At 41.3% G+C, this 27,824-nt stretch overlaps 3 protein-coding genes across 4 annotated transcripts; 1 reads left to right on the top strand and 2 right to left on the bottom strand.

The window, feature by feature from the left end:
* Positions 1-182: 182 nt before the first annotated feature.
* Positions 183-22,040, top strand: mslna (mesothelin a). The gene is made up of 55 exons (XM_071385475.1): positions 183-208; positions 991-1,079; positions 1,262-1,287; positions 1,573-1,601; positions 1,712-1,769; positions 1,880-2,011; positions 2,144-2,343; positions 2,442-2,545; positions 2,667-2,779; positions 2,916-3,131; positions 3,570-3,644; positions 3,742-4,004; positions 5,852-5,948; positions 6,739-6,873; positions 6,960-7,162; positions 7,291-7,394; positions 7,514-7,629; positions 7,775-7,942; positions 8,036-8,067; positions 8,167-8,264; positions 8,365-8,393; positions 8,540-8,564; positions 8,658-8,685; positions 8,773-8,860; positions 9,011-9,157; positions 9,450-9,661; positions 9,752-9,876; positions 10,021-10,139; positions 10,238-10,393; positions 10,486-10,694; positions 10,849-10,934; positions 14,069-14,196; positions 14,294-14,419; positions 14,561-14,751; positions 14,872-14,966; positions 15,220-15,353; positions 15,450-15,574; positions 15,783-15,900; positions 16,075-16,287; positions 16,432-16,602; positions 16,782-16,937; positions 17,069-17,118; positions 17,299-17,431; positions 17,712-17,794; positions 17,958-18,087; positions 18,174-18,364; positions 18,495-18,585; positions 19,471-19,594; positions 19,702-19,895; positions 20,008-20,163; positions 20,290-20,423; positions 20,648-20,799; positions 20,961-21,055; positions 21,165-21,378; positions 21,629-22,040. Exons 2-55 carry the CDS (start codon positions 1,010-1,012, stop codon positions 21,700-21,702), a joined length of 6,741 nt encoding a protein of 2,246 aa, XP_071241576.1. The 5' UTR covers positions 183-208; positions 991-1,009; the 3' UTR covers positions 21,703-22,040.
* LOC139565278 (uncharacterized) lies at positions 11,467-13,488 on the bottom strand. Its single transcript, XM_071385476.1, has 2 exons — positions 12,936-13,488; positions 11,467-12,413 (listed from the first exon to the last, which is right to left on the bottom strand). The coding sequence occupies exon 2, from the start codon at positions 12,366-12,368 to the stop codon at positions 11,619-11,621; it is 750 nt and encodes a 249-aa protein (XP_071241577.1). The 5' UTR covers positions 12,369-12,413; positions 12,936-13,488; the 3' UTR covers positions 11,467-11,618.
* A 2,447-nt stretch (positions 22,041-24,487) lies between the features above and the next one.
* Positions 24,488-27,820, bottom strand: litaf (lipopolysaccharide-induced TNF factor). Of its 2 annotated transcripts, none has more exons than XM_071385478.1 (4): positions 27,667-27,820; positions 26,062-26,266; positions 25,595-25,751; positions 24,488-25,471 (listed from the first exon to the last, which is right to left on the bottom strand). In XM_071385478.1, exons 2-4 carry the CDS (start codon positions 26,258-26,260, stop codon positions 25,363-25,365), a joined length of 465 nt encoding a protein of 154 aa, XP_071241579.1. In that variant the 5' UTR covers positions 26,261-26,266; positions 27,667-27,820; the 3' UTR covers positions 24,488-25,362. The 2 variants fall into 2 exon arrangements, with proteins under 2 accessions (XP_071241579.1, XP_071241578.1); XM_071385477.1 differs by having other exon boundaries at positions 26,062-26,262; positions 27,667-27,819.
* Between the last annotated feature and the right edge of the window lie 4 nt (positions 27,821-27,824).

Below are 27,824 nucleotides of genomic sequence, written 5' to 3'. Positions count from 1 at the left end.
GATTTTTATAACTTTATATTGGTTTGTCAACTTTGGTTGTCCTTACATCCAAATGAAATCTCATCTTAATCTGTGTTTTATGTTGGGTTGCTTGTTGATCACACCCTTCCCCACCCTTTTTGAAAAATGTTCCCTGTGGGTGTCTCATATGTCACCACTTATCCATTCTCGCTCAGTGGTACCTCACATCGTCAGCCAGTAAGGTCAGGTGAGCCCTTCATTGTCCTTTTACTATTGTGAATATGATCAAATGTTTATTTTAAACTTAAAGGATTCAGTTTTCACTTTGCAAATGATGAATAGATGGATGAACATAAGGATTTATTCTTAGTTTTGCCAAATTATTGTATGTCATATATTTTGACAGATTTTCCATACCTATAACGGTGTTTCATATTAGCTGTAACTGATAGTCAAAAGCTTTTCACCTGGATATGATTCATGAGAGTACATGCCTGGGGATAGATAGAGTTACCCTGTCTTTACAGTGAACTCTTACTTCAGTCATCTTTATATAGGAATACTTCAAATCATTTTTGGTCTCAGGAAATTCTCTTTGAATTGTTAAATAACTTTTAGACAAAGTTTTGGTTACTTATTTGTTTTTGAACACACACAAGATGCCCTTGAAAACAGTTTACTGTTTTAGAGGCTGCATGGGTGGCATTGTACTGTTATCACAACAGGTGACCAAACTATCGCTAAGTGGGTGAAAAAGGAAAGGCAAAAGACAATGAGAATAGAAATAGCTAACAAACCATCTTTTCAGTGACTTGCACAAATCAAGAGATTCTCATGTAAGATCTGTCAATATTCAGCATCAGTACAACAATTTAACATGAATATAATCTCTGTAAGGTGTCCGTTTTATTACGGCTTTTTGAATCTCTCTGCCCCTCTATCATTGGTTGTGGTATAGTATGGGAAGAAACACGGTGAATTAGGTGTGAATCTGTTGTGACTTTATCATGACTGTCTTTTTACATAAAGGTAGTTATTGGATGAACCAATGACTTGTGGTGCCAAAATGAGACATCATGGGTATTGTCTTGCTCTAATCTTAGCTGTCCTGGGATCAGGTGGGTAAACGTCCTTCTCTTCCATTGTTAACTTTGTTCTTAATTGATCTAAAACATGCATATGAGACTTTTTTTGACACACATAACATCAGAATAAAAGGCTGGCACTCAATGTTACACTTAAAACAGAGCCATGTTGCCTACTGTTTCATGCTTTCATTTGAATGTTCTGTTAATTTTAGGTTTCTTCACCGTTGGGTCAGCCCAGGTAACATACATTATTTTCTAGACAGAATAACAGGATTTTCAAGATCTTAAACAGTTGGTAATGGAAAAATACACTAGCTAGCTCTTGTTCCTAAAAATAAAACAGGTTTTGCTAAGAGCCTCTCAATTGATGAATGATGGGATCAGTTGTCGAGAATGTGCTTATTGTGGTGTACTTAGTCATCGAAAACCAGTTTGATTCTGACATTTTGATTAAATCCATGTGATAATGTCAATATGTTTCAAGCTATGCTAATATCACAATGTCTTCTTTTTTTACCTCAAGTGTATTACATTGTGCGATGGGGGAAATAGGTAAGTTAAATAAAATTGGGTATGTTTCTTGCTTCATTGCCACTGTGGTCATGTAACACTGATTAGACAGGGGGCTAAGAGATTTAACTTGCTATCTATGTAATCACTAGCACCCATGGAAACTCCACCGGTGGAATGTGTAACAGGACTGAGGGTTCGTGTGCTCCCGTGAGTTTCCCCCCTAAATGTTACACTTCAATATAAATCCCCAAATACCTCACTGAAAATTGCTAAACAAGAGATTCATATTTGCATCTCTGTATCTATATATTTTTTAGTTTTCAAATGCTACATTTGACAGCTTCCTAAGCTGTGCTGGGCTGAGGAGGATTAACAACACCCAGGAGCACATTAACAGGCTCAAAGAAGTTATGGACATGGCCTTTCAATTCTACTCAGACTCCTCCATGGTACAGTACAACAAGAGAGAAACATTTGATCAACAGTTTCAGGGGGAAATTGACAAAATACTTTGAATGTGTTATGAAAGCATAAAGTGGACTTTGTGCTTTATGCTGACATCACTGTTATATCCCATACAGAGTTTGAGCAGGGATCTGCAGCCCATCCTGGAGCTGATCAAGGGGCTCAGCTTCAATGCCTCAAAGCCCATGTTCCACGACGTCAACTTCACCAGAGTGTGGTTCAAGCTCAAGCTCAGGCCACGCCTGGCCTCTGTCACCGAAAGCCTCCTCGCCTGCCTCAGCACCAGCGACCTCACCTGCCAGACCTACCAGGCTCTGTGAGTTTCCCATTTTCCCAGTGATTGTTTTGTTGTGTTTCCGATACTAACCACCATTATGGAGGATATTGATTTGTTGTTGTTTTGATCATTTTTAGTGTGAATGAATTGGATATGAATATCCTGAGTATGGACCCTCAACGCCAACGGATAGTCTACACGTCCTTCATGCGCAGGTTTCTAGAGAGAAATGATACAGCAGGTAGGCTATTTATTTAATTATGAATGGATATTGTCACTCACTATATTGGAATTGTTGACATTTTGATGAATGTGGTAATCTGTAGGATGTGATTGAGAGTTCTGTTTGTGTTCTGAAAAAGGATGCCTCATCCATGGGAACAGCAGTGAGCAGTGGCTGATGCGAAACTTTGGATCCTTCTCTACCTTGGTTGACTATGAAGACTTCTTTGCACTGAACATTCATTTCAGTGGTGTAAGTGTTTAACTTTATGGGGGCTCTTAATAAAGCAGGGACTGTAATGTCGGGAAGATACAAGATGCCATTAAGATGTTATAAGATAGCACAGGAAGTTCATGACCAATCAAGACCAATGTTCTCTCTCTCACAGCTATCAGTCCTGGCACTGCTGAGCCCGGAACAGAAGGCTGAGTTGGTTCTTCACCCCGGAAATGGAGACCTGGACAATGGCACCATCAGCCTGGTCTTCCAGAGTCTGCTTGGGCCTCTAATAAACAATGCTCACCTGAATCAGTCAATGTACAATGCAACAATGATGTCCAACATGACTGCTGGCAATGCCACAGGACCACATGAACTTGATAGAGTGGGTTATGTGTTTTTTTATTTTTTTTATTTTTTACTTTGATCCCCATTAGCTTTTGCAGAAGCATCAGCTACCCTCCCCGGGGTCCACAAAAAAAACACAAAACATGACAAGTAACAAAACACTGATGGACAAAGACAGCCACACAAATTTCAAATACAAGGATGTAGAAACAATACAACTAAAAAATAATGTGTGTGTTAGTGAGTCTGTGTGCGTGTGTTTATCGGTCTCTTTTCTGGGGTGGCAGGTAGCCTAGCAGTTAAGAGGGACTAGTTAAACAATCTGTCTATGTGCCTTTGAGCAAGGCACTTAACTCTAATTGCTCTGGATAAGAGCGTCTGCTAAATGCTAATGTCAAACAAGGCTATTTCTTTTGCTGTCATCAACTCCATGTACAGTATGAGCCAACTAATGATTACAAATCTGTGGTTGCAGACTCTAAACGACTTCCTGTCATTCCTGAGGCCCTTGGGTAGTTTCATCAAGACTTTGGTGGGCAGCATTCAAGCGGTATGTGTTGTCTTTTACAATCTCACAAGTATGAAGAAATGATTTAATTTTCCAATCTGAAACTATGTACTATGTACTATGTACTGTCTACCCACAGAGGAATGTGAGCTCTGAGAGACAGCATGTTCTGGCCCAGGCAGTAGTGAACTGGATCCTGGCAGAGCTGGCTGGACACATCTCCCCCAACTTCACACTGACAAATGAGACCATCCCCAACCAGACTCCCTCTCTCAGCAACTTCAACATCACCAGCCTTAAGGGCTGGTTCCAGCATGTGGTCCTCCCTGCCCTGAACCGCTTCCAGCTCAACAACCAGACTCAGATCCCACAGGACCTTACTGCTGTCTTCAACCAAGTCTTGTGAGTTGAATAAATATTTTACGTTATTAGCCTTGTGGACTTTGTAGACTTTGTCTAGTTCACGTATTCCCAACCTGGGGTACACATACCCCCAGGGGTACGCACAATGCCGTCGGGGGTACGCCAAATAAAAATGTGATTCACCTTTAAAAAATATATATATATTTTCCAACTGGGCTATACATTTGGGTGAGATTTTTTCTCTCGCCTAAGTAGCCTCGTTTCACTGCCGAAAATAAAATTAAACCATCTAGTGTTCAGCGAAATAACAACACAATGATTAATACAGGTAGCCTAGTCAAATATTTAACATCCAATCACATTAACCTTTACACTCTTGCGGGAATTCCATTAACGGTCCGTATGTAGCCAAACGTAGCTGATGTTCATGTTGGTATCTGTACTGATGGCGCAAAAGCCATGACAGGGAGACATAGTGGAGTGGTAACGCACGTGCAAGCAGCTGCTCCCTACGCTACTTGGGTACACTGCAGCATCCACCGAGAGGCTCTTGCTGCCAAGGGAACGCCTGACAGCTTGAAAGACGTTTTGGACACTACAGTGAAAATGGATAGCTTTGTTAAAGCAAGGCCCGTGAACTCTCGTGTATTTTCTGCACTATGCAATGATATGGGCAACGACCATGTAACACTTTTACAACATACAGAAGTGCGCTGGTTATCAAGAGGCATAGTATTGGCACGTTTTTTTGAATTGAGAGAGGAGCTTAAAGTTTTCTTTACTGACCATCATTTTCATTTGTCTGACCGCTTGCATGATGACGAGTTTCTCACGCGACTGGCCTATCTGGGTGATGTTTTTTCTCATCTGAATGATCTGAATCTAGGATTACAGCGACTCTCCCCAACTATTTTCAATGTGTGGGACAGAATTGACGCTATGATTAAGAAGTTGTCTGCAATAACAAGGACAACATACAGGTATTTCCATCATTGTATGATTTTTATTGTGCAAATGAACTCAAGCTTACGGACAATGTCAAATGTGATATAGTGAAGCACCTGAGTGAGTTGGGTGTGCAATTACAGAGGTACTTTCCCAAAACAGATGACAAAAACAACTGGATTCGTTATCCCTTTCATGCCCTGCCTCCAGTCCACTTACCGACATCTGAACAAGAGAGCCTCATCGAAATTGCAACAAGTGGTTCTGTGAAAATGTATTTTAATCAGAAGGCAATACCAGCTTTCTGGATTGGGCTGCGCTCAGAGTATCCTGCCTTGGCAAATTGCGCTGTTAAGACACTGATGCCCTTTGCAACCATGTACCTATGTGAGAGTGGATTCTCGGCCCTCACTAGCATGAAAACTAAATACAGGCACAGACTGTGTGTGGAAAGACTGAGACTCTCCAATACAACCCAACATTTCAGAGTTATGTGCATCTTTTCAAGCACGCCCTTCTCATTAACCTGTGGTGAGTTATTCACAATTTTCGATAAACGAACAAGGTTTTATATGTAAGATGGTTAAATAAAGAGCAAAATGATTGATTATAATTATATTATTATTTGTGCTCTGGTCCTATAAGAGCTCTTTGTCACTTCCCACGAGCCGGGTTGTGACAAACTCACACTCATTCTTATGTTTAATATATGTATTGTATTGTAGTTTGTGTGTGGCAGGCATACAATGATGGCAAAAAACAACATTTGAGAGTGCGCTGACCCTGGTGCTAGAGGGGGTACGCAGCTAGAGGTTGAATGTTTGAAGGGGTACGGGACTATAAAACGTTTGGGAACCACTGGTCTAGTTGATTCCGATCATTTGAATATGATAATTTGTAATATTTTGCACTAAATGTTATGCCTCTATAATATTTTTCAGCTCATTAAATCCTCCAATGGGTTCTAACTCTTCCATGAATTCAATGGTTGGTCCCATGGATGTCTGTCACATTGGCAACAATGATGATATGTGCTCGGTGAGTTTTATTTGCCACTATGTTCACCTTGGTTAAGTCCTCATGATCTCTTATTCAATATGGGATCACTATCTAGAGAAGGCTTTGTGGTTCATAGCCAAAGTATTTCAACAATCTAGACTGTTCTGACAAAAACATTTCAACCAAATACACTGACGTCAAGTAGGCCACTCCTAGTTGATAAGCATCATTTTTCTTAACGCTACAATTATGGGTGTTTGTTCTTTCATTGTTGCTTATTATCTTAAAGGTAGACTCAGCGACATGACGTAGGTGAACAAATTTAACAGCATAGACTCTTCAAAAAAAGGTGCTATCTAGAACCTAAATGGGTTCCTCTGCTGTCCCCATAGAAGAACCCTTTGAAGAACCCTTTTTGGTTCCAGGTAGAAAGCTTTTGGTTCCAGGTAGAACCCTTTTGGGTTCAATGTAGAACCCTTTCCACAGAACCCAAAATACTTCTACCTGGAACCAAAAAGAGTTATCCTATGGGGAGTGCCAAAGAACCCTTTTGGAACCCTTTTTTCTAAGAGTGTAGTAGGTCAATTTGCGCAACAACTAAGGGTGCTCTAACAACGTGAAGCAAATCCATGTACATGCAAAGATACTGTGTGTGACGGTGTGGGAGCAAAGTCTTGCATCTCTCTCCTCATCTGCAGAGCTGCTCGTGGCAACATCATTTTGCTGAGTCTACCTTTAACTTAAAAATGTTCTTGCACTGGGGACTTCCAATTCCAAAATCCTTTTAAACTATATTGACTTCATGATGACATGTCTTATTCTGTCACAGGTATCCCATGCAGCAGAAAACCTGGCTGTGGTCCTGAGATGTGTGCCCCATTCTAACCTGAGCCTCACTGGAGAAAATCTGAAACTATTGGTCACAGAGCTATCCAAGATACTGACCGGACCACACACAATGATGGTAAGAATATCAGAGATTCAATTAAAGTCAAGACAAATGTCATGTTACTGTGACATTTGACTCATTGTGAAGTCCTTCCCTTTTAGAATGGCAGTTTGGGTTGGCCCAACCTCACAGACTTGTTTGGCCAGCTTCCGACAGATGGCTTCAGTGCTGAGAACCTTGGTGATGAGAACTTCATCCGCTTCTGGTTCCTGATCAGACTGCAGCCCCTCCTACCTTCAGTGTCAGAGGAGTACCTATCCTGCCTCAGCACTAGAAACTTCAGCTGTCGAGCCTACCAAGCCCTGTATGTACAACACAAAGACAGCTACAAATACATTTTTCAGTTCATAGACATATATAGAAATGTTACATATGCTATTGATAATACCAAAAGTGTGTATTCTGAAATCCTGATTTTCTCATTACTTACAGTGTCATGGGGCTGAGTGATCACATCTCATCAATGGATGAGATGAGACAGAAACTGGTCTACACACGCTTCATTCACCCATTCCTCTCACAACACAGATATTCAGGTATTTATTTTGATATGGCGATTTGTTTAATTTAGGACTGATTTTGTATGTCTTTTTTCAAATAATGCATTGAACTGAGTGAACAAGCTAATACGATACATTGTATACTTTTCTTTCAGATATGATGGGATGTCCTTCAAATGGGAGTTTGGATTCAATTAAGAGACATTTTGGGCGATTTTCAATTTTCGCACCGCTACAGCACTTCTTTGATTTGCAAAGAAACTTTTCTGCAGTAAGAATTTACATGACATTCTACCAACTCAGAACATTTCTAGAACTGGACGTCTTTAAGGGATCAGGAACATGCTACGTGATCAGGTCTTTGTAGCACAATATTCATCAGTATTACAATGATGTGTGTCTCCTCTCTCTATCAGCTGGAGGCCCTGCCAGCTCTCTCTCCAAAGCAGATAGCAGAACTGCTGCTGATGCCCCACACTCCACCTCCACAGAGAGATGACATCATCAACAGAGTCTTTGACCACCTCCACAACGACACCAGACTCCGAGACTTTCTCCGTGAGCTGCAGATGCTAATAAGAGGGGTACTGTCGCTACTTTAAGCACACTTTATATGATATATTTGTTTGGGCATATTTAAGTTTTACTAAACTCTGTCAGATTTTTTCTTCTCACAGGCTAACCTTGAGTGTGAGTCTTTCACAAGCATGTAAGTATCAGGAATGTTTGTGAAAAAAAAGAACACCCACAATGTCCAAGTTTGTATGTTAGCAGAGTTAATTACATCTGTTTTTATTGCTCATCAAAGATTCAACAGGCTGGACAGGGCTGCTACATCTGCCCCATCTGATTTGGGACAAGTCATCAGAGAAACACAGGACTCCGTGCTGGATGCTGCTCCTCCGGGTGAGTCAGATTTTAGATGTGATTATGTGATTATGAGCTGTGACTCAATGTAGTATTTTTCCATGTCCTGACATCTATTGTTGGTTTTGTCTCACATCAGGTTGCAACGTCGTTCCCTTTAAGTTTGGGGTGAGAAATCTCAACGATGTCATTATATTATCATTATGTTTTAATTAAATCATTTGTATTCTTCAACAATAAATGCACTATGGTCCAAATTAAATATACATAATTGAATTCTATGAGATTGACATTATTCCGGTTCTTTCCACCAGTGCTCTATGACCCCCCCAGTCAATGGTGAGGCAGTGTTTTGAACACCATATCAGATTTTGTTTGATTAACTTATAACTCAGAACGTTGATAGTAATTCATATTAATCTCCTATTGCAGAGAGCCACATCTGTGCTGGAGTGAATACGTGAGTGCTACCGCTTACCCTATAGAATAGCCATAACAAATGTAAAGACACAGTTTATTCATGCATGTCTTGTTTCCCTTCTCACAGAACTAATCTGGAACACTGCATTGCTGGCACGAATATGACCCATATGCTCTGCAACTTTACCATCCAACATTATGCTTGCCTACCTCAGGTTTGACACTAGTCTACGTTGTGTGTATTTATGAAACCCACATTCTACATGCAACATGCTTGCTTTGATTGATTACATTTTTGAGGTGGTGATTGAATTGATTTCCAAAAATGAATGTCCTAATGTATGTGTTTCTTTGTGTTCTCTCAGCCTACCCAACTAAAACCAGAGCAACTCTCTGAGATCCTGCAATGCAAACTGTCAGGCAACATGACCTATCCCAAAAAATTGTGGAAGTTGTTCTTCACCAAATATTCTGCAATTCTTGATGAGGCTCTTCAAAGTTTTTCAAACATGGTAAAAAAACTCAAAAAGAAAGGAGGACCAAGGCACTCTTCATATACTTAATTAAAATGCCTTTATTTGTATCCATGTTCAATGGAAACAAAGTTTTAAAACTCTGATGTGTTTCGGCTGCATGGCCTTTGTCAGGGAGTACAAAGATATGATAGTACTTTTGAACAGCTCCTTTTGAAACATATTCTTTAAGAGTTTCTTGAATTTGTACTCTTTAAAAAAGATATGTCAGAAGATTGTGGGTAAAAGTCTTTATCCAAGAGAACATCTTCTGAGTTGTCTTTGTGTTCAGTCTTACCAGCCCAGCGGCCCATCCATCTCTCTGGTGCTCGATGTATTTGGGGAACTAGTAGTTGACCAGTTTAGTCAGCATGACCTGAGAAGCCCAAACCACACCCGCAAGTGGTTCCTGACGAATCTTCGACCCTTCCTCCCGCAAGCCTCCAGAGAGTTCCTGTCCTGTCTTAGCACCAAGAACTTCACTTGTGGGACCTACCAGATTTTGTATGTGAAAACATACATTTTATTTCAGTGTGGTTGACTATTTGCCCTCTCTTGATCTAGTACTTCAATGTGGTGTCTTTGCCTTCGCAGAGTGGAAGCTCTAGGTCGTCAACCAGCTAACCCTAACCCAGCTAACTCAGCTATGGACAGACAAAGACAGCTTTTGATCTACACTGATTTCATTGAGCCCTTCTTGAAGCACAATGACACTGAAGGTACATTTAAATAATTCTGTAACGTCAATTATACCTGAAAATGTAATTTTACTAAGCAGGGCGAAGACAAAGGAATTGTAATCAGTTAGCATAGAAAGACTGCTATTTTTCTTCAACCTTTGAAAATATTTTTTATTGTTTCAGACTCCAGCTGTGTCAAAAACTCAAACAATAGCACTGACTGGCTTAAAAGGTACTTTGGGCCGTTTGTTGGTTTTGCGCCCCTAGAAGAACTCAAACGACTGCATGGAAACTTCTCAGTGGTTGGTACTAGTTCATGATCTTGACCTTTTGAACTTACTGATTCATCCAATAGTCATTTGTAACCAGTTTGAATCCATGTTCTTATTCCACTGTGTAGGTGGATGTCCTGCCTATGCTGAGCCCCAGGCAGCTGGGGGAGGTGGCCTCCACACCTGGTCAGCTCAGAAACCCTGGAGATGTCCGCATGATACTGATTCATGTGCTTCCCAGAGATCTGGGCGAGTTCTTTGACATTGTTTCTCCAGCTGTTAAGGTATGGATGAGTGATGGTCAATTCTTATACCACTGTCTTATTCCCTATATACCTTTGCTTAGTACAATCCCCTCATTTGCTTCTGTCTTCAGGGTCTTCACCTTCCAGTGGATGTGCGTCAGGTGCTTCTCCAGCAGGTGTTTGACAATGCCAACCTATCAGATCCCTCCATCAAAGACCCTGAGGTGCTGGTGTGGTTGGGCCAGAGACTCCGCCCACTTTTACCCAACCTGACAGAGGAGCATGTGGCCCCCCTCTTCAACATCGTCAGACACAGAGACTGCAACACCAGCCAAGAAACGTAAGATCAGCACAGTGTATTATAGAAACACTAATCATTTCCAATAATGTGATGCATGTTTGCAACTGACCTTCGTGTACACTACATTACTGCTCTTAGTTGTGCTTGACAATGCATATCAATGGGTGCTCTTTCTGGTTTCTGTCACCTACAGAGTGGCGTTGCTGAACTCTATCCTACCATCGCTGTCCAACGGCACACAGGCTGCTGTCCAGCATCAAATAATCATGTCTCTCAGAGGTATTCACCTAGTCATCATCTCCAGTGGTGTAAAGTACATTAAGTAAAAATAATTGAAAGTACTACTTAAGTCGTTTTTGGGGGTAACTGTACTTTACTTTTACTTCGCTATATTTCTAAAGAAAATGATGTACTTTTTTTATGTCATCATATCATGCAAAACCCATCATGTTTGCCTGCTTGAACGGCAATAGCTCAGATGCACACGAAAACATGAAATGACCCCAGGAATCAATAAACAAAGTTCAAGAGATGCACAAAAATGATATAACATTTAAAATGGGTGAATCTTTCCAGACAGCTGGGTGATACAACAACATATTACAATCGTAGCAAGTACATCTTTCCTCAACAAAGTACGAGTTACCAGTAACAGTACTAGTATCTCACTTTACTTCTCATGATCCTTCTCTATAATTCTAAATGCATGATCATATAGAATAATGGGTTTTATATACCATGGTCTGAGGGCTGCAGTTTTGGGCTTAGTGCTGGACCAAATGAGGAACGAGTTAATTTACATTTACATTTACATTTACATTTAAGTCATTTAGCAGACGCTCTTATCCAGAGCGACTTACAAATTGGTGCATTCACCTTATGATATCCAGTGGAACAACCACTTTACAATAGTGCATCTAACTCTTTTAAGGGGGGGGGGGGGGTTAGAAGGATTACTTTATCCTATCCTAGGTATTCCTTAAAGAGGTGGGGTTTCAGGTGTCTCCGGAAGGTGGTGATTGACTCCGCTGACCTGGCGTCGTGAGGGAGTTTGTTCCACCATTGGGGTGCCAGAGCAGCGAACAGTTTTGACTGGGCTGAGCGGGAACTGTACTTCCTCAGAGGTAGGGAGGCGAGCAGGCCAGAGGTGGATGAACGCAGTGCCCTTGTTTGGGTGTAGGGCCTGATCAGAGCCTGAAGGTACGGAGGTGCCGTTCCCCTCACAGCTCCGTAGGCAAGCACCATGGTCTTGTAACGGATGCGAGCTTCAACTGGAAGCCAGTGGAGAGAGCGGAGGAGCGGGGTGACGTGAGAGAACTTGGGAAAGTTGAACACCAGACGGGCTGCGGCGTTCTGGATGAGTTGTAGGGGTTTAATGGCACAGGCAGGGAGCCCAGCCAACAGCGAGTTGCAGTAATCCAGACGGGAGATGACAAGTGCCTGGATTAGGACCTGCGCCGCTTCCTGCGTGAGGCAGGGTCGTACTCTGCGAATGTTGTAGAGCATGAACCTACAGGAACGGGTCACCGCCTTGATGTTAGTTGAGAACGACAGGGTGTTGTCCAGGATCACGCCAAGGTTCTTAGCACTCTGGGAGGAGGACACAATGGAGTTGTCAACCGTGATGGCGAGATCATGGAACGGGCAGTCCTTCCCCGGGAGGAAGAGCAGCTCCGTCTTGCCGAGGTTCAGCTTGAGGTGGTGATCCGTCATCCACACTGATATGTCTGCCAGACATGCAGAGATGCGATTCACCACCTGGTTATCAGAGGGGGGAAAGGAGAAGATTAATTGTGTGTCGTCTGCATAGCAATGATAGGAGAGACCATGTGAGGATATGACAGAGCCAAGTGACTTGGTGTATAGCGAGAATAGGAGAGGGCCTAGAACAGAGCCCTGGGGGACACCAGTGGTGAGAGCACGTGGTGCGGAGACAGATTCTCGCCACGCCACCTGGTAGGAGCGACCTGTCAGGTAGGACGCAATCCAAGCGTGGGCCGCGCCGGAGATGCCCAGCTCGGAGAGGGTGGAGAGGAGGATCTGATGGTTCACAGTATCAAAGGCAGCCGATAGGTCTAGAAGGATGAGAGCAGAGGAGAGAGAGTTAGCTTTAGCAGTGCGGAGCGCCTCCGTGACACAGAGAAGAGCAGTCTCAGTTGAATGACTAGTCTTGAAACCTGACTGATTTGGATCAAGAAGGTCATTCTGAGAGAGATAGCAGGAGAGCTGGCCAAGGATGGCACGTTCAAGAGTTTTGGAGAGAAAAGAAAGAAGGGACACTGGTCTGTAGTTGTTGACATCGGAGGGATCGAGTGTAGGTTTTTTCAGAAGGGGTGCAACTCTCGCTCTCTTGAAGACGGAAGGGACGTAGCCAGCGGTCAAGGATGAGTTGATGAGCGAGGTGAGGTAAGGGAGAAGGTCTCCGGAAATGGTCTGGAGAAGAGAGGAGGGGATAGGGTCAAGCGGGCAGGTTGTTGGGCGGCCGGCCGTCACAAGACGCGAGATTTCATCTGGAGAGAGAGGGGAGAAAGAGGTCAAAGCACAGGGTAGGGCAGTGTGAGCAGAACCAGCGGTGTCGTTTGACTTAGCAAACGAGGATCGGATGTCGTCGACCTTCTTTTCAAAATGGTTGACGAAGTCATCAGCAGAGAGGGAGGAGGGGGGAGGAGGGGGAGGAGGATTCAGGAGGGAGGAGAAGGTGGCAAAGAGCTTCCTAGGGTTAGAGGCAGATGCTTGGAATTTAGAGTGGTAGAAATTGGCTTTAGCAGCAGAGACAGAAGAGGAGAATGTAGAGAGGAGGGAGTGAAAGGATGCCAGGTCCGCAGGGAGGCGAGTTTTACTCCATTTCCGCTCGGCTGCCCGGAGCCCTGTTCTGTGAGCTCGCAATGAGTCGTCGAGCCACGGAGCAGGAGGGGAGGACCGAGCCGGCCTGGAGGATAGGGGACATAGAGAGTCAAAGGATGCAGAAAGGGAGGAGAGGAGGGTTGAGGAGGCAGAATCCTGAGATAGGTTGGAGAAGGTTTGAGCAGAGGGAAGAGATGATAGGATGGAAGAGGAGAGAGTAGCGGGGGAGAGAGAGCGAAGGTTGGGACGGCGCGATACCATCCGAGTAGGGGCAGTGTGGGAAGTGTTGGATGAGAGCGAGAGGGAAAAGGATACAAGGTAGTGGTCGGAGACTTGGAGGGGAGTTGCAATGAGATTAGTGGAAGAACAGCATCTAGTAAAGATGAGGTCAAGCGTATTGCCTGCCTTGTGAGTAGGGGGGGAAGGTGAGAGGGTGAGGTCAAAAGAGGAGAGGAGTGGAAAGAAGGAGGCAGAGAGGAATGAGTCAAAGGTAGACGTGGGGAGGTTAAAGTCACCCAGAACTGTGAGAGGTTTAATTAATTTAATTTACACTATCTCATTGTTTGCAGAATCAACTCCACTACGTTGCTATAGGAACAACAGCTTCTTCATGTTCCTGAGACAATCCTTCCTCAACTTTACATTCCCAAAGTTGACCAACTTCCTCTCCCTTATTCCACCACAGCGGGAATCGGAGGTACAGTACATTGAACTTGTTTCAGCTGCACTTCAACTTTTGGAAAGTGTGTACTGGCCTAGAGTCACTGTGTATCCTATGCTATCTGTGTTTCCAGCTGCTCAACACCATGCATCCCTCAGAGCTCGGCACCTTCCTCAGGAAGCCAGAGGTGGTGGACAACAAGACTAAGCTCTGCACAATCTTTCGAAACTACAAAAAAACTCCTGAGTTCTTGGAAACCGTAAGGACACACTGCTGATTGTGGTCACCATTTTCAAGCACTCAGAGAAAGAGTATCCCTTTCTTAGGATTTACTGAAAGAAAAACCTCTTAAATGGTGCTTTCTCTCAGTCCTTTGACTTTGATCATAATCTGTCTGTAGGAGAATCTTCCGGATGATGTGAAGCGTCTAGTCCTGCCCTGTGTCTGGCCTTTGGCTCTGGCCACTGATGGCAAGGCTGAGGTTGACCGCTGGTTTGACAACAGACTGAGTAACTACCTGAAGTTCCTCAACAGAGACCTGCTCCAGTCCTCTGACACACTCAACGCCTCCTGCTTACCCTTCAGGAGACTGTAAGCTACCACACTGGAAATACCTTACATTTGCTGATGCTATTACACAGAAATATCTACATCATTAAACGTGAATAAAAGGAAGAAAAGTTTGATGACTGTCTGCTGTGGTTTTCACAGTGTGTCTCTACTGGGATTCAATCTCACTTTCAATGGCTCAGCCATAACTCAAGATGATGCGTACAACACCATAAAGACCTACCTCAACACAGGAAGTGAGTGTTTTAGTACTGACTAATGATTACTCCAGTTTACATTATGCATATATTTATTATTGCACTTTACACATTGCATGAATGGACATTTTTCAACTTAAGGTCTGTTACCAAAGAATATGCATAAATTCTGCTTCATGACAGATATTCCTCAAGGATGTATGCCTTTTATTAAAACGGCATACAATGGCAGCATAAATGATTTCTCACATCAAATACATTAAACACATATTTATTGATTTCTGACTTGTAGGTTCAGCAGCACCAAAGTGTTATAGTCCCACTGACCCAAATCTCAACTCCACCGCCTGGTTCCTTAACTACATTGGTGTGTTCATCACCTTTGTGACCATTGAAGACTTCGACACGTTTGGCTCAGAGTCAACGGTAAGCCCATGCACCTGTCTGTTTTGATGAAGTGGCATCATATATTACCAAAAATATATAGAACCAAAGGTTTATCTTATTGTTTGTTTTTTACAGCTACAACTATTTGCCGTGAACCCTGTCAACATTAAGTTGTTCAATTTCGCTGGAGCTCCTCAAAATCTGACTAAACGCTTTACTGAGCTTATCTTCCTGCAGAACTCCAACTTCCTCCCACTGCAGTGAGTTTTGAACAGTAGCCACTAAAATCATTGGTTTTATGTTACTAACTTACTTTATTTCTTGCATTTATGTCAAGGGTATGATAACAGACAACAGTCTACATTGAATCTGAATGACGCTATGGGGAAATTGGGCATGACATTCTAATCCAAGCTAGTGTTACTAAGTGTTTTATTTCATATTTTTGTTTTATTCCCATATCTTTAGGCTTCCACCACGCTTACAATGTTTTGTCCCAGCCTCAGCTTACTCTAAGCTCAATGAGTCAGAGAGTGTGGTTGTTCTGGGCAACCTGAACCAATCCTGTACTAACGTGGACTCAGAGGTGAGCACCGGCAGGATCGATCTCCATTTTTGTTACATCTTAACCTTCGACCTGTGTTTTGAACACATGGAAATGAAATGTTACAGTACGAGCCATTATTTCCATGTGATCACAATCCATTGATTGGTTAAATGATACTGTTACCTAATCTTCGCTGATGTCATTTCCTTCCAGATTTCTTCCGCACTGGCATCGAATATCCAAAGTGTCAGTCCGGGATCAATCACGGCCTTGGGCCCGCAGGTCACAAGTCTGACCACTGGACAGATCACTAAAGCCCCGCCCAGTGTGATTTTACAATCCCTGGGTACTCTGAGCAGTGTTTCTGGATGGAACTTGGGACAGTCCTTGTCCATCATACAGATTCTCATCACCCAAAACTTCCAGGTGATTCACTTCTTAATAGGTTTATTGCTGGTGGCCTATTGGTTGTGAGCATCATTCACAACCATGATTCATGCTTTAAACCATTCCATCCTCTCTACTTCCAATGTAGAGGATATTTCATAATTTAATGTTCTCTTTCTTCAGATAAGCAATAGCGACAGTCTAATAAAACTGGGCTCTTTAGTGGGAGGTCTTCCTACCCAAACACTCATCGCAATACCCGCGCAGCAGGTTCTAACAACATCTTCCAACCCACAATTTGTTACCAACATGCTGACTGCTCCAACAATTGTGCAACAGATTTATGTTAATAAGGTTTGTACTTGGCTAGCTAACAGTAGCTAGACTAACTGATGTGAAGTAGGCATTATGAATTTCCCTCCCAATATTTCTACATGCCTCATTTAAATGTGTTATGAAAAAATCAAGGGTAATCAATCATAATAACAGTATTCATTTTGAAATGTTGACATGTTTTTGTATTACTTATTCAGATCATCACAGTCGACATGAAACCAACGGAACTGTTAGTCAATGTCCCTGATGAAATGGCAACCGAAATTCCCAGGAATCTACTGAATTTCCCAACAACTGGAAATCAAACACTCACTGCTCTGAACATCAACAAGAAAAAATGGAAACCTCAGCAGGTATTGAGGGGTTTGTAGTATTCAAAAGCTGTGTAGACCTTCAATATTTACACGATTATACAGTGGTGAACATGTGTATTATACGTCTATAAATGCTTCTGCACCTCTGTTTCTCTCTGTTTCATTTATAGGCTGTGCTGTTCTTTGATACAGTAGCAAATGGATTGAACACGCCTGATGAGTAAGTGCAACAGTGTTTAGAGAATGTTGGTCCTGACCAATAGCTGAGCAGAAATCATACATGTATCATTTTCACATGGGGATACATTTTTATTATGTACTTGAACAAAAATTGGTTAAAAAATACATTTATAGTTCCTGTATTAACTCTAATGAACGTACTGCATTGATTTCTTTGCAGCCTTTCTGAGTACGTGCTTCAAGGATTCACTTGCTCTCGTGTCCAGACTTTCACCAAAACAAAAATTCAACATCTCATCAGAGCTTGCAGACATAGGGCCGGTCGGAGAAAGGTGGTTCTCAAGGAGACACAGGTGAATATTAAAAATACAACTTTTTCTACATAAACTAAAGGGCCCTAGTCAATCAAAACCGGTAGCCAGGCCTCCAGATTACATTGTTAATGTGCCTGTATGAATTATAACTGCTTTTATTTATTTTTCATGGCTACATGAATCCAAGCATGTATTCTCTCAGCACAAGCATGACAATAGTTACTGGAAACCCAGTAACTGAATATATATTGAATATGTTTCTCTGTTTTCAAGGAGCTTATTGTACAGACATATGAGAAAGTAACATGTTGTTTTACAGCTAACATGCATGTGGAACAACATCAAAGGTGAAAGTCCTCAAGATTTTGACAACTATCCATCAGATATGTTGCTGTATTACAGGTAAGTTGGTCATGTCACTGACATTGTAAAATGCATTGTAAATGACGGTAACTAATGTTAGATTAACTATTTACTGTTCATTTATTACGCTGACATAACCAAATGAAAATGCCTTATAAATGTAACCATAAAGACAATGTAAACTGTTTGTCTCTTTCTCCAGCTACACCAACATACAACAGACCAACTGCAGATCCTACTTCACTGAAACAGGAAGAGCAGACTTCTCCGTCCTGTCCAGCACATTGGATGGAAGAAAGGTTGATCTACTGAACAATGCCAAAACGTGCCTGGTGAGTTATGTATTCAAGACGAAAGACACAAGTTTCTGACTGAATGTTTAAAAGCAGTGATTATGACGACATTTGATTTATTCCAGAACATCAAAGGGACACAGCTCAGTCGAGATAATCTCGAGGTCCTGGGCAACATGGCATGTACTCTGGATGAGAACTACATTCAGAGCTCTGACTCTTACATCCTGGAGAAACTAAAGAACTGCAATGACTTCTCAGATCAGCAGATTACAGCTATGGAGACTGTTATCTGCAGTGGCAACACCACATATGGGTTTGTCACATTACTGATATCGGAGCTGTGCTGATTTGTATTCGTGTAGATACACAAAAAATGAAAAATCAATGCATTTTTGTCTATTGATTTTTTCTTAATCAGTCTGTCTTTATTCTTATCTGTTCAGAAACCCAAGCACATGGACTGAAAAAACTCTAGAGCAGCTTGACATTCTTCCACTGTACTTAACAGAGAACTTCTGGAAACACATCAGCACGGTATACTATACATGACAATTGCGTAGCACTTTGACAATATGTTGTATTCAAATCAAATCAAATTGTATTTGTCACACGCGCCGAATATAAAATCAATCACATTTATTTATAAAGCCCTTCTTACATCAGCTGATGTCACAAAGTGCTGTACAGAAACCCAGCCTAGACCCCCAAACACCAAGCAATGCAGGTGTAGAAGCACGGTGGCTAGGAAAAACTCCCTAGAATACAACAGGTGTAGAAGCACGGTGGCTAGGAAAAACTCCCTAGAATACAATAGGTGTAGACCTTACCGTGAAATGCTTACTTACAAGCCCTTAACCAATAATGCCGTTTTAAGAAAATAGAGTTAAGAAAATGTTTACTAAATAACTAAAGAAATGTAAAAATAAAAAGTAACACAAAATAACAATAATGAATATACATGGGGTACCAGTACCGAGTCAATGTGCGGGGGTACAGATTAGTCGAGGTAATTTGTACATGTAGGTAGGGGTAAATTGACTATGCATAGATATTAACAGCGAGTAGCAGCAGTGTAGTCAGGGTGGCCATTTGATTAATTGTTCAGCTGTCTTATGGCTTGGGGGTAGAAGCTGGTAAGGAGCCTTTTGGACCTAGACTTGGCTCTCCGTTACCGCTTGCCGTGCGGTAGCAGAGAGAACAGTCTATAACTTGGGTGACTGGAGTCTTTGACAATTTTTTGGGCCTTCATCTGACACCGCCTAGTATATAGGCACTGGACGGCAGGAAGCTCCCCTATCTTTTAAATGACATAATTTGAGTGACATCATTTGAGATTGTTACCCATCAAAATTTGAAAAGCTCTCATTTACCTTATATGCGTTTCTTATTTCTTAATGTGTTCTCTTTTGACTGAAACAGCGGAATAAAAGTACGTTCCTGAAGAAATTCATGAAAAGACTACGTACAAACAAGACAATGAAGAGGAAACTGAAGAAGCTGTTCAAAGAATGCACCAAGTCTTTGAGATCCAAACGAAGCACTGGTATGTTTAAATAATACCAGGTCAATATAGCTGTTCTGTGGTTTTAATAGTGGAGGCTCCTTTATGACATGAATGATCACATTTCTTTTCAATACTTGTCTATTTAGTAAATGCATGTCCAGACTCCCTTGGCAACATTACTCAAGTGACCATAAGCAATGACGCGTTCCCCTTTGGGTATGACACCACCACGTTCAACCACTGTCTGAGCGCCCAAGTAGTAATGGACAATCTGGCCAGCCTGACTGAGAAGGTAGATGATGATGACATGCAAAAGGTCCTTTTGGAGAAGCTACACCAGGTATAAAACTTTACTGACACAAAACAGGAAATCACAACAGATTTCAAACTCACAGGTTGCCAAGAGGTGGTCATTCAGTAACAGCTCTTTATGGTGTGGTCTTGTCCACTAGGCGTACCCCAACGGTCTCTCAGACCAGCAGGTTCAGGTGCTTGGGTCGGTGTCTCGCGTGGCTTCCATGGAGCAGATTAACAAGTGGAACATCACTACAGTGGACACACTAGCAGCACTGATGGACAATGGCAATGGAGAATGGGACTCCGCCAAAGTAGGGATGTTTAACTTTACATCAGCAATGTCTTTAAATTGTTTTGTTTTTTTAAACATGATAAACATTTTGCTTCTAAAAGGTGTGCATTTAAATGTATCTTTCATCTTCCTTTTTCCATTTCAGGCCAAAGTTATTTTCACCAAGTTCTTAAGTGCTGGCAATTCGCTGGGTGCCTCTGAACTGAATTCAATTGGAGGGCCTAACCTGTGCGCACTGGACCTCAGTGTGTTGCAAGGCATCAGAAATGACAGTCTCCGGTAAGATCATCTACAGATCTTGCTGTGTGAGAGAGTTACCTTGTGGTCAAGTCGTGCAAGTCACTCCACTTCACATGTATCTTTGTTGTGCTCTTGCAGTGGTTGACTTCAACAGAGTATCCAGGCCTAAACCCCTCCTTAAATGATGTTGGAACATTTTCATATGCTTTTTTTGGTTGCGTGTTCATAGTTAGTGTTTTTCTTGTGCCTTCTGAACACAACAGAGATGCAGATGCTCTGGAAATCACTAACTGTTCCTCAGCACATAAGAAGGCCTTCTTTGCAGTAGCTGAGATCGCCTTTCCTATCAACTTCTTCAAAACCCGCGCCACTGCAGATCAGCTAACATCCTACCAGCTCATTCAGACATACCTGGGTAAGGGCTCCCTTTTCTGCATACATACAGAAAAACTAGGGTTTCTTGAATGTCCTGTAATAAATGTGATTTAAACGATTTAGTTCACTCGGGCTGTGACATTAGAGAACACTTGTGCCACCCGAGTCCTCATTCTCACCATGTTTGTTGCCCTTTTTAAGGAGGTGCCAATATCACCTACATACGGAGTCTGTCTAGGGTCAATATTAGCATGGACATCAACACTTTTATTGGTTTGGATTCAGCTGTCGTCCAGGTATGTGCTCATTCCCGTAACCATAGCATTCATCAATGACCTGTGATGGCAGTGACTCATATTCATTGTCATCTATCATTTTTTTCTGTAATTCTCTGCCTCTAAATAGGCTCTTAGTGTGAGTGAAGTGTCTGGACTCCTCGGCTCCAACCTAAATGACCTGAAAACCTTTGAGAATAACACTGTAGTGCACAACTGGGTCTCAAAGCAGTTCCAGTCTGAGCTTGACAAGCTGGGTATCGGTCTGATCGGAGGAAGGGTGGATTCAAACACCACCCCCATGATAACAAATACTGCCATCCCCATCACCAATACAACTTCCGGTAAGGTGTCAAATGTTGCATTAATGGTTAGCATGCTTCGCCAGTGCTAAATCCATTTTAAAATGTGATTCCATTAGAACGTGTACAAATAATTTGGTTGCAAGGAGGGAAATTAGTTATCTGTAATGTACCGTAAACATAATTTTACTTATAATGTATAGGAATGTGTTTGGGAACAGACAGTAACAGTAATGACAGAAGACATGCAGATCTTAACCTTGTTTTTCTGTTCTCTCTCCTTATCTTTTAGGCCAGAGCAGAGGCACATATCCAGCTCCTCTGCTTTTCCTGTTTGGTCTCTTGTTCATTGCAGTGCAAATGTAGATTCTAACATTGCAATAGAACATTATAATTTAGACCAGGTTACATAATTATCATATCACGTCATAATACTACATCTCTTTTTGTAATCTATTTTTAAAGAAGACATTAACGCTGACATTATATTTGACAGCCAAATGAGTGCAGTATGCAATAAATATGCCATATAATATAGTGTTTTATCAATTCCATTGCTCCAATTGTATTTTCTATTGGTTAATCATTAATATTAATATATCTACTGTAGGTTTTTTATCAACTACTTAATTTTTATATATATATATGTTTTTTTCATTTTGTATGTTGGGAATGGGAAAGAAATACACATTAATATGAGGGTGTTCTGTTGTTTTTTTGTTGTTTTTTTCACCTTTATTTAACCAGGTAGGCCAACTTAGAACAAGTTCTCATTTACAACTGCGACCTGGCCAAAATAAAGCAAAGCAACACAAACAACAACACAGACAGACATCAACACATGGAATAAACAAAGATACAGTCAATAACACAATAGAAAAAGTCTATACAATATACAGTGTGTGCAAATGGTGTGAGGAGGTAAGGCAATAAATAGGCCACAGTAGTGAAGTGTGTTTTACTAAGAAGGGCCACTTTAACCTGCCAGAAATGCTTTTCTCAAAGAAAGGGAGAAAGACGTGACTTTTCAATTAAAATGAAAAGGTGTCCAATTAGATTTTCTAGTTTTATATTTGATTTTCTAGTTTTATATTTGCTCGTAATATATTATTTACGGACCATGGTTTTATTTTGTTAATTTGATGGTTCACAATAGTGATAGGCCTAAGAAACTGCATGGGTCAATCAGGATTAAAGAAATCAAATGCGTTCGACATCCATCAGCAAGTGAAAATACCAGAGAAGAAGAGGCCCAACTTGGCGGAAAATATTTCTCCCTGCAGCAGGTGGCGTCTTTTCGTTGTTTCGCCCACCATGCAAGGAGTTTTTGTATAGAGGTTAATGAGATGGTCGAATTTGTTCATCAACAAAAAAGAATGGCTTATTTTCTACGTGAGGTTTATTTGGTCGAATATAACTTTCTTAAATTGTTACGAGTGTACTGATATAAGTAGGACACGTGATATCCCGGCAACTTTGAGAAAAAACACTTTATATAGGAGTTATCTCGAGATGGCTATGCATCTTCATTGTATGTGGCTAGTAGCGGTCTCTCCAATGAATACAGGCGGTTTACGTCAACAATCCTCATGGAAATGTATCCACCAATCCAAAGAAAGGATAGGCGGGAGCTAGACAGCCCTCGGTGCCGCTTTGTTAAAAACGACTCCCATTGTCATGTATAATTAATAAGCAATAATGCACGAGGAGGTGTGGCATATGGCCAATATACCACGGCTAAGGGCTGTTCTTAACACGACGCAACGCGGAGTGCCTGGACACAGCCCTTAGCCGTGGTATATTGGCCATATATCACAAACCCCGGAGGAGCCTTATTGCTATTATAAACTGATTACCAGTCTGATATACCATGGCTTTCAGCCATTCATAATTCAGGGCTCAAACCACCTAGTTTATCATCTTTGATAATACCCACTGTTGGCACGACGTGTGCTTTTATTTTGAAATGTTAAAATATTTTATTGTATTTTTATTATTAACGACAAAATCGATATAAAAAGTACATGTCGGAACACAAGTCTATATATAAACAATATACAAAAGACAAATGTTGAAATCAACATCCCGGATATTGGTCACAATTACGTCAAAGGTCACACGAAATATTTTTTTATAACGAACTCGTTTGAAAGTGTTCATTCGCAGATGGCATGGACCACGGACAAATTTCAGTAGAAAATAAGAAAAGTCCTCCTATCAAAGTTCTTTCCAGCCAACTCCGAGAGGGAAAAGATAACCGATTGAATGGCAAGCTCGAATTTAATATAAAAAGACTGGGACAATGGAAAAACACTGCACTTGTAGTCTCTGTGGTTTGGATGCAAGGGACAATACTGGAAGTTCGGTCGGATCACAACACGGTGCTTCTTTTGGACGAGACAGGGAGATTCGTTGTCAATGGCGTCAACAACATTCCTAAAGGCAACCCATGCCTACTTCAGGGTGAGATTCACTTTTATTTTCCTTCTAGCTGCAGCTAAAATATGTACAACATTTAACAAAACCCTTGATTTGTTACCCCGATTTTACACAGGTAACTATGTAATGGTGATGGGAATGATCCAGGCACTCTCTCCAGAACCTGTCCTGCGCGCGGTAAAGATGGCAGACCTCTCTGAACGCGCTGCGATTCACAGAAGAATGTGGAAGTTGGAGGTGGAAGACCTTCAGCAAACGCTCACGTAGAAAGAAGCCTAAGCAGCATGTTGCTATCAATGCCTGTTTGTTTTCATTCATTATTTTTTGCAAAATGTAAATACTGCTACTGGTTTTGAGCGGTTTCAGGCCTGCCTGATATTTCATTGGCAAAGGTAATGGATCATAGCATAGAAGTACGTGCCCAACACCGTTTATGATAGAAAGTGCATTATATGCATATATTATAGCCTAACACGGTCTATGATAGGCTATCATTAAGCAATAAAGCACGAGGGGGTGTGGTATATGGCCAATATACCATGGCTAAGGGCTGTTTTGTCAGCCAATCAGCATTCAGGGCTCGAATGTTTATAATATATGCATATAATACACTAAACATGTCATAAGCGCTGGAAGAGTGGGTATGATGGAAAAAAAAGCTAGTCCAGGCAAGAAAGCACAAACAAAAGACAAATAATGAACAATGATCTAATTTGGTGGTAAAATGATCTCATTTATTTGTGCTTATGTCATGCATACACATTGAAAAAGTGCCATTAAGTGAATTCTACAGAAGCACACAATTGTATGTGTTGAATGAAAATAAACAAATCAGTAACCCCCTTGTGAATCCATGGACTTGGGAATGCTCAAAGGTGCCTGGATTTCAATCAAAACATCCTTAAATAAGACTTATTCCGCAGCATAACTTAGAGCAAAACCAGTCATTCATTCAAACTAAAGGCATTTAGGCCTAAGACAACAAGTAGGGCAGTTTGTACGATGAGCTTGCTTGCTTACTTACCAGTAACCATCACAATAAGACTGTATTAAAAGGTAGTCATATTGCAGTTTGATTACATATAGATCCTATGAAAATGTACAATCACAATATCGACCAGTCTTACCTCTAATCCCACCAACATTGTGTGCACATTACTATTCAAACTGACATATATACAATTATATAATAAAATCCTTCATTTGAAAGTGCAATATTGACAAGTTATCTAGTGGACAAAGCTCTTAATAAAGGTAATAGATTTATATAGATCACTCAATTCTGCTCTTCAAAGACATTTCCATTGCATTTTCTTGAAATGGTTCCCCTCTAATCAGGGACTGATTTAGACCTGGGACACCAGGTGTGCAATTCATTATCAGGTAGAACAGAACCAGCAGGCTCGGACCTCATAGCGTAAAGAGTTGAGTACACCTGATATAGACTACATGATGACCATCATCAAAATATGCATGTTTAACATGATTGTTTAGCCTCTGGCAGCATTTGTAATTAGACAATTCAAGATAGAGACAAGCTGCAAGATTGCATGCTCAATAGAGACTACTCTTTTTCAAAAGACATAATCAAAGCCGTTTGTGTTCTCCAAGGACGTTGTTGCAGTTCGGACATCGATGTGTCACATCCTTCAAACCATCCACACAAAAAGGAAGCAGGCAACAGCCATAGATGCAACTACAAAAAACAAAAGATCAGATAATGCATTATGCAGCCCATACAAAACGGGACTTTTCATGACTATGAACAACAATACACTGCAAGCACTGCAGGGGGGGACTCTTGATAAATTAATCTTACCCGAAAATGAACAGGCCAGCACATGTTAACCAGGCCATTGTTCCAGAGGTGTGCTCCAGCCGAGTGATCACCATCTGGGCACATGCAGGGCAATGAGTCTGCACTGGAAGATCCCCAAACACCACACCCGGCTGGACGTAAATGGTCTGAACTGACACTGAAGAACAAAGAATGTTAAACACCAAACAGGAAATTAAAAGCGAAAGTTCATTATGTAGCCTCCTAGGGATTAGCTAGGTCCCTTGCACAGGTCACTGTTAATCAATCAAGACCTATCAGACTCCAAAACTATTATGTTAAGAGTGCAAAGCAAACCAATAGTCAAAAATAGGGAATAGGCTACTTGAGATGGTTTGAAACCAAAAGAGTGCATTCTGGATGGACCAGTTTGAGCTGTCTCAAGCCAAGTGTGTCAAGAGAGTTCAACCTATGAGGGAACAGCATAGTGAAAACAAGATTTTATTTACCTATTGGACTGGTAGTACTGTGAGCCGTTGGTTGATATATTTGATTATATGGCTGTGTTGGGTATGGACACTGTGCAGATTTGGTGTAGGCAGGAGGAAGCACCGTCCCCTGGTACTGAGGACCCAATGATTCTTCATAGGAAGGTGGCTGAGGGAGCCCCACAAATCCACCTGTCTCCATTGGTGGTGCACTTGCCATGTCTTTCTTATCAATCATCAACCAAAAAAAAAAAAAAAAAATTACATTTATATTGCAATGACCGGGAGTCGATAGATTAATCATTTCTTAGCACATTTTGTAAATAAACTACAGTCAGATAGCCAGGTCTACATGGCTTCAGTCACAGCTGTAACAGGCTGTAAGGTTAGCTAATAATACCTTAATCCTATTACATGGCTCTTTTAAAACCAACGTTATACAACAGGTATACAAGAGTCATGAAACATGATAACATTACTAACCCTTGTGCTCTGCTGAATTTTTTTTTTGCATCCATTGTGGTATGGGTCAGATTGACCCGCACAGTTTAAACACACTCTAGACAGTCAAAGAATCAAGTAAAAACAGCTAAAACTTTATTTTGTCTTGTCAGACCTTTCAGAAAGAAGAAATACAAGAACATTTCATTTCAAATACTCTATATTTAAGAGCTATTTTGTTAAACATATTTCCTTTCTCAAAAACAAGCATTTTCTGTTTGGAGCTCATTTTTCAGTGTCAGAGATCTGCTGCACTCGCGTTGAGGAGAAGCTTGGAAAAGCTCCTTTTCACCGAAACATAATTATAGAAGTGCCACCAGAACCAGTCAAAACAAAATACACAGAAGACACTTGTTTATTTTGGACATGTGCAAATATCTATACACATGAAAGCCTCCGGGTCAAAATGACCCACAACATGTTTGTATACTAAATCTACTCAAGACATTCCACAACACACCAGTGTCCACATTATGAAATTAGGTTCATGACCCTAAATGAGGAAAAGTAATTTAATTTAATGGAGAAAAAGAGGTTAACTAAGTTAGTACTTTAGAGAACTCAAAAGTGGAAATGAGTCAAATTGAACCGCAACATAATAGGAGGGTTAATGACATTAACTACTATGCTAGTCAGGTAACGTTAGTTTGATTAAGGGAACAGTTAACGTTAGTCATGTAACGTTAACTCAAGACTCCAGTCTGGCTAGTCTAGATTATAGCTAGCTAATCTAGCTAGTACGGTAGGAAACTAATTTAGCTAGCTAATTTAGCTATAATACTAAACAAACTTGTCAGGACAAGACCGAACTTCGAAAGCTAGTCAAAACATCTGTGGCCAGTGGCACCTGTGAAATACTATAACGTTAGGCCCACGGGCCCATGTTACTGCAATTATTCAACTGTCTTGCTAGCTACGCAAATAACAGTAACGTTAGTTAGCTACAACTCGGTTATCTAACTAAATTACCATTAGTCAAGACGAGACAGAGGCGTCGTCGATGGCTGTCAAAAACATAAGGGCTTGCTAGCTAATACTCATATTTACGGGAGCTCAAGGCGTCAGTGTACTGTAGTTACATACTTTTTAAAAGACAAACACTTAAACTAACTAGCTTTTCCTTACCTAGCGACAGTAAAGTTGGCTGATTAACCTGCTTCTTTGGCGTCCAAACAAAATGCTACTTTACAGTAGCTTGAGCCAATTTCCAGGAACAAGCAGCCTGTATGTATCACGTGATATTTTGGCGTGTCTACCAGTACTTGCATGACACCACCACATAA

Source organism: Salvelinus alpinus, chromosome 36 (assembly GCF_045679555.1).
Source record: "Salvelinus alpinus chromosome 36, SLU_Salpinus.1, whole genome shotgun sequence".
Lineage (NCBI taxonomy): Eukaryota > Metazoa > Chordata > Actinopteri > Salmoniformes > Salmonidae > Salvelinus > Salvelinus alpinus.
This window is presented reverse-complemented; position numbering and strand designations above follow the sequence as displayed.

Excerpts from the sequence above, each read along its gene's own strand:
- LOC139565278 (XM_071385476.1), bottom strand. The coding sequence starts at position 12,368 with ATGACGGATCACCACCTCAAGCTGAACCTCGGCAAGACGGAGCTGCTC.
- mslna (XM_071385475.1), top strand. The coding sequence starts at position 1,010 with ATGACTTGTGGTGCCAAAATGAGACATCATGGGTATTGTCTTGCTCTA. Across the intron at positions 9,158-9,449 it reads TTCAAAGTTTTTCAAACATG|TCTTACCAGCCCAGCGGCCC; the intron begins GTAAAAAAACTC and ends CTTTGTGTTCAG. Across the intron at positions 16,603-16,781 it reads AACAGATTTATGTTAATAAG|ATCATCACAGTCGACATGAA; the intron begins GTTTGTACTTGG and ends TTACTTATTCAG.
- litaf (XM_071385478.1), bottom strand. The coding sequence starts at position 26,260 with ATGGCAAGTGCACCACCAATGGAGACAGGTGGATTTGTGGGGCTCCCT. Across the intron at positions 25,752-26,061 it reads CAGTACTACCAGTCCAATAG|TGTCAGTTCAGACCATTTAC; the intron begins GTAAATAAAATC and ends TTTGTTCTTCAG. Across the intron at positions 25,472-25,594 it reads GCTGGCCTGTTCATTTTCGG|TTGCATCTATGGCTGTTGCC; the intron begins GTAAGATTAATT and ends TGTTTTTTGTAG.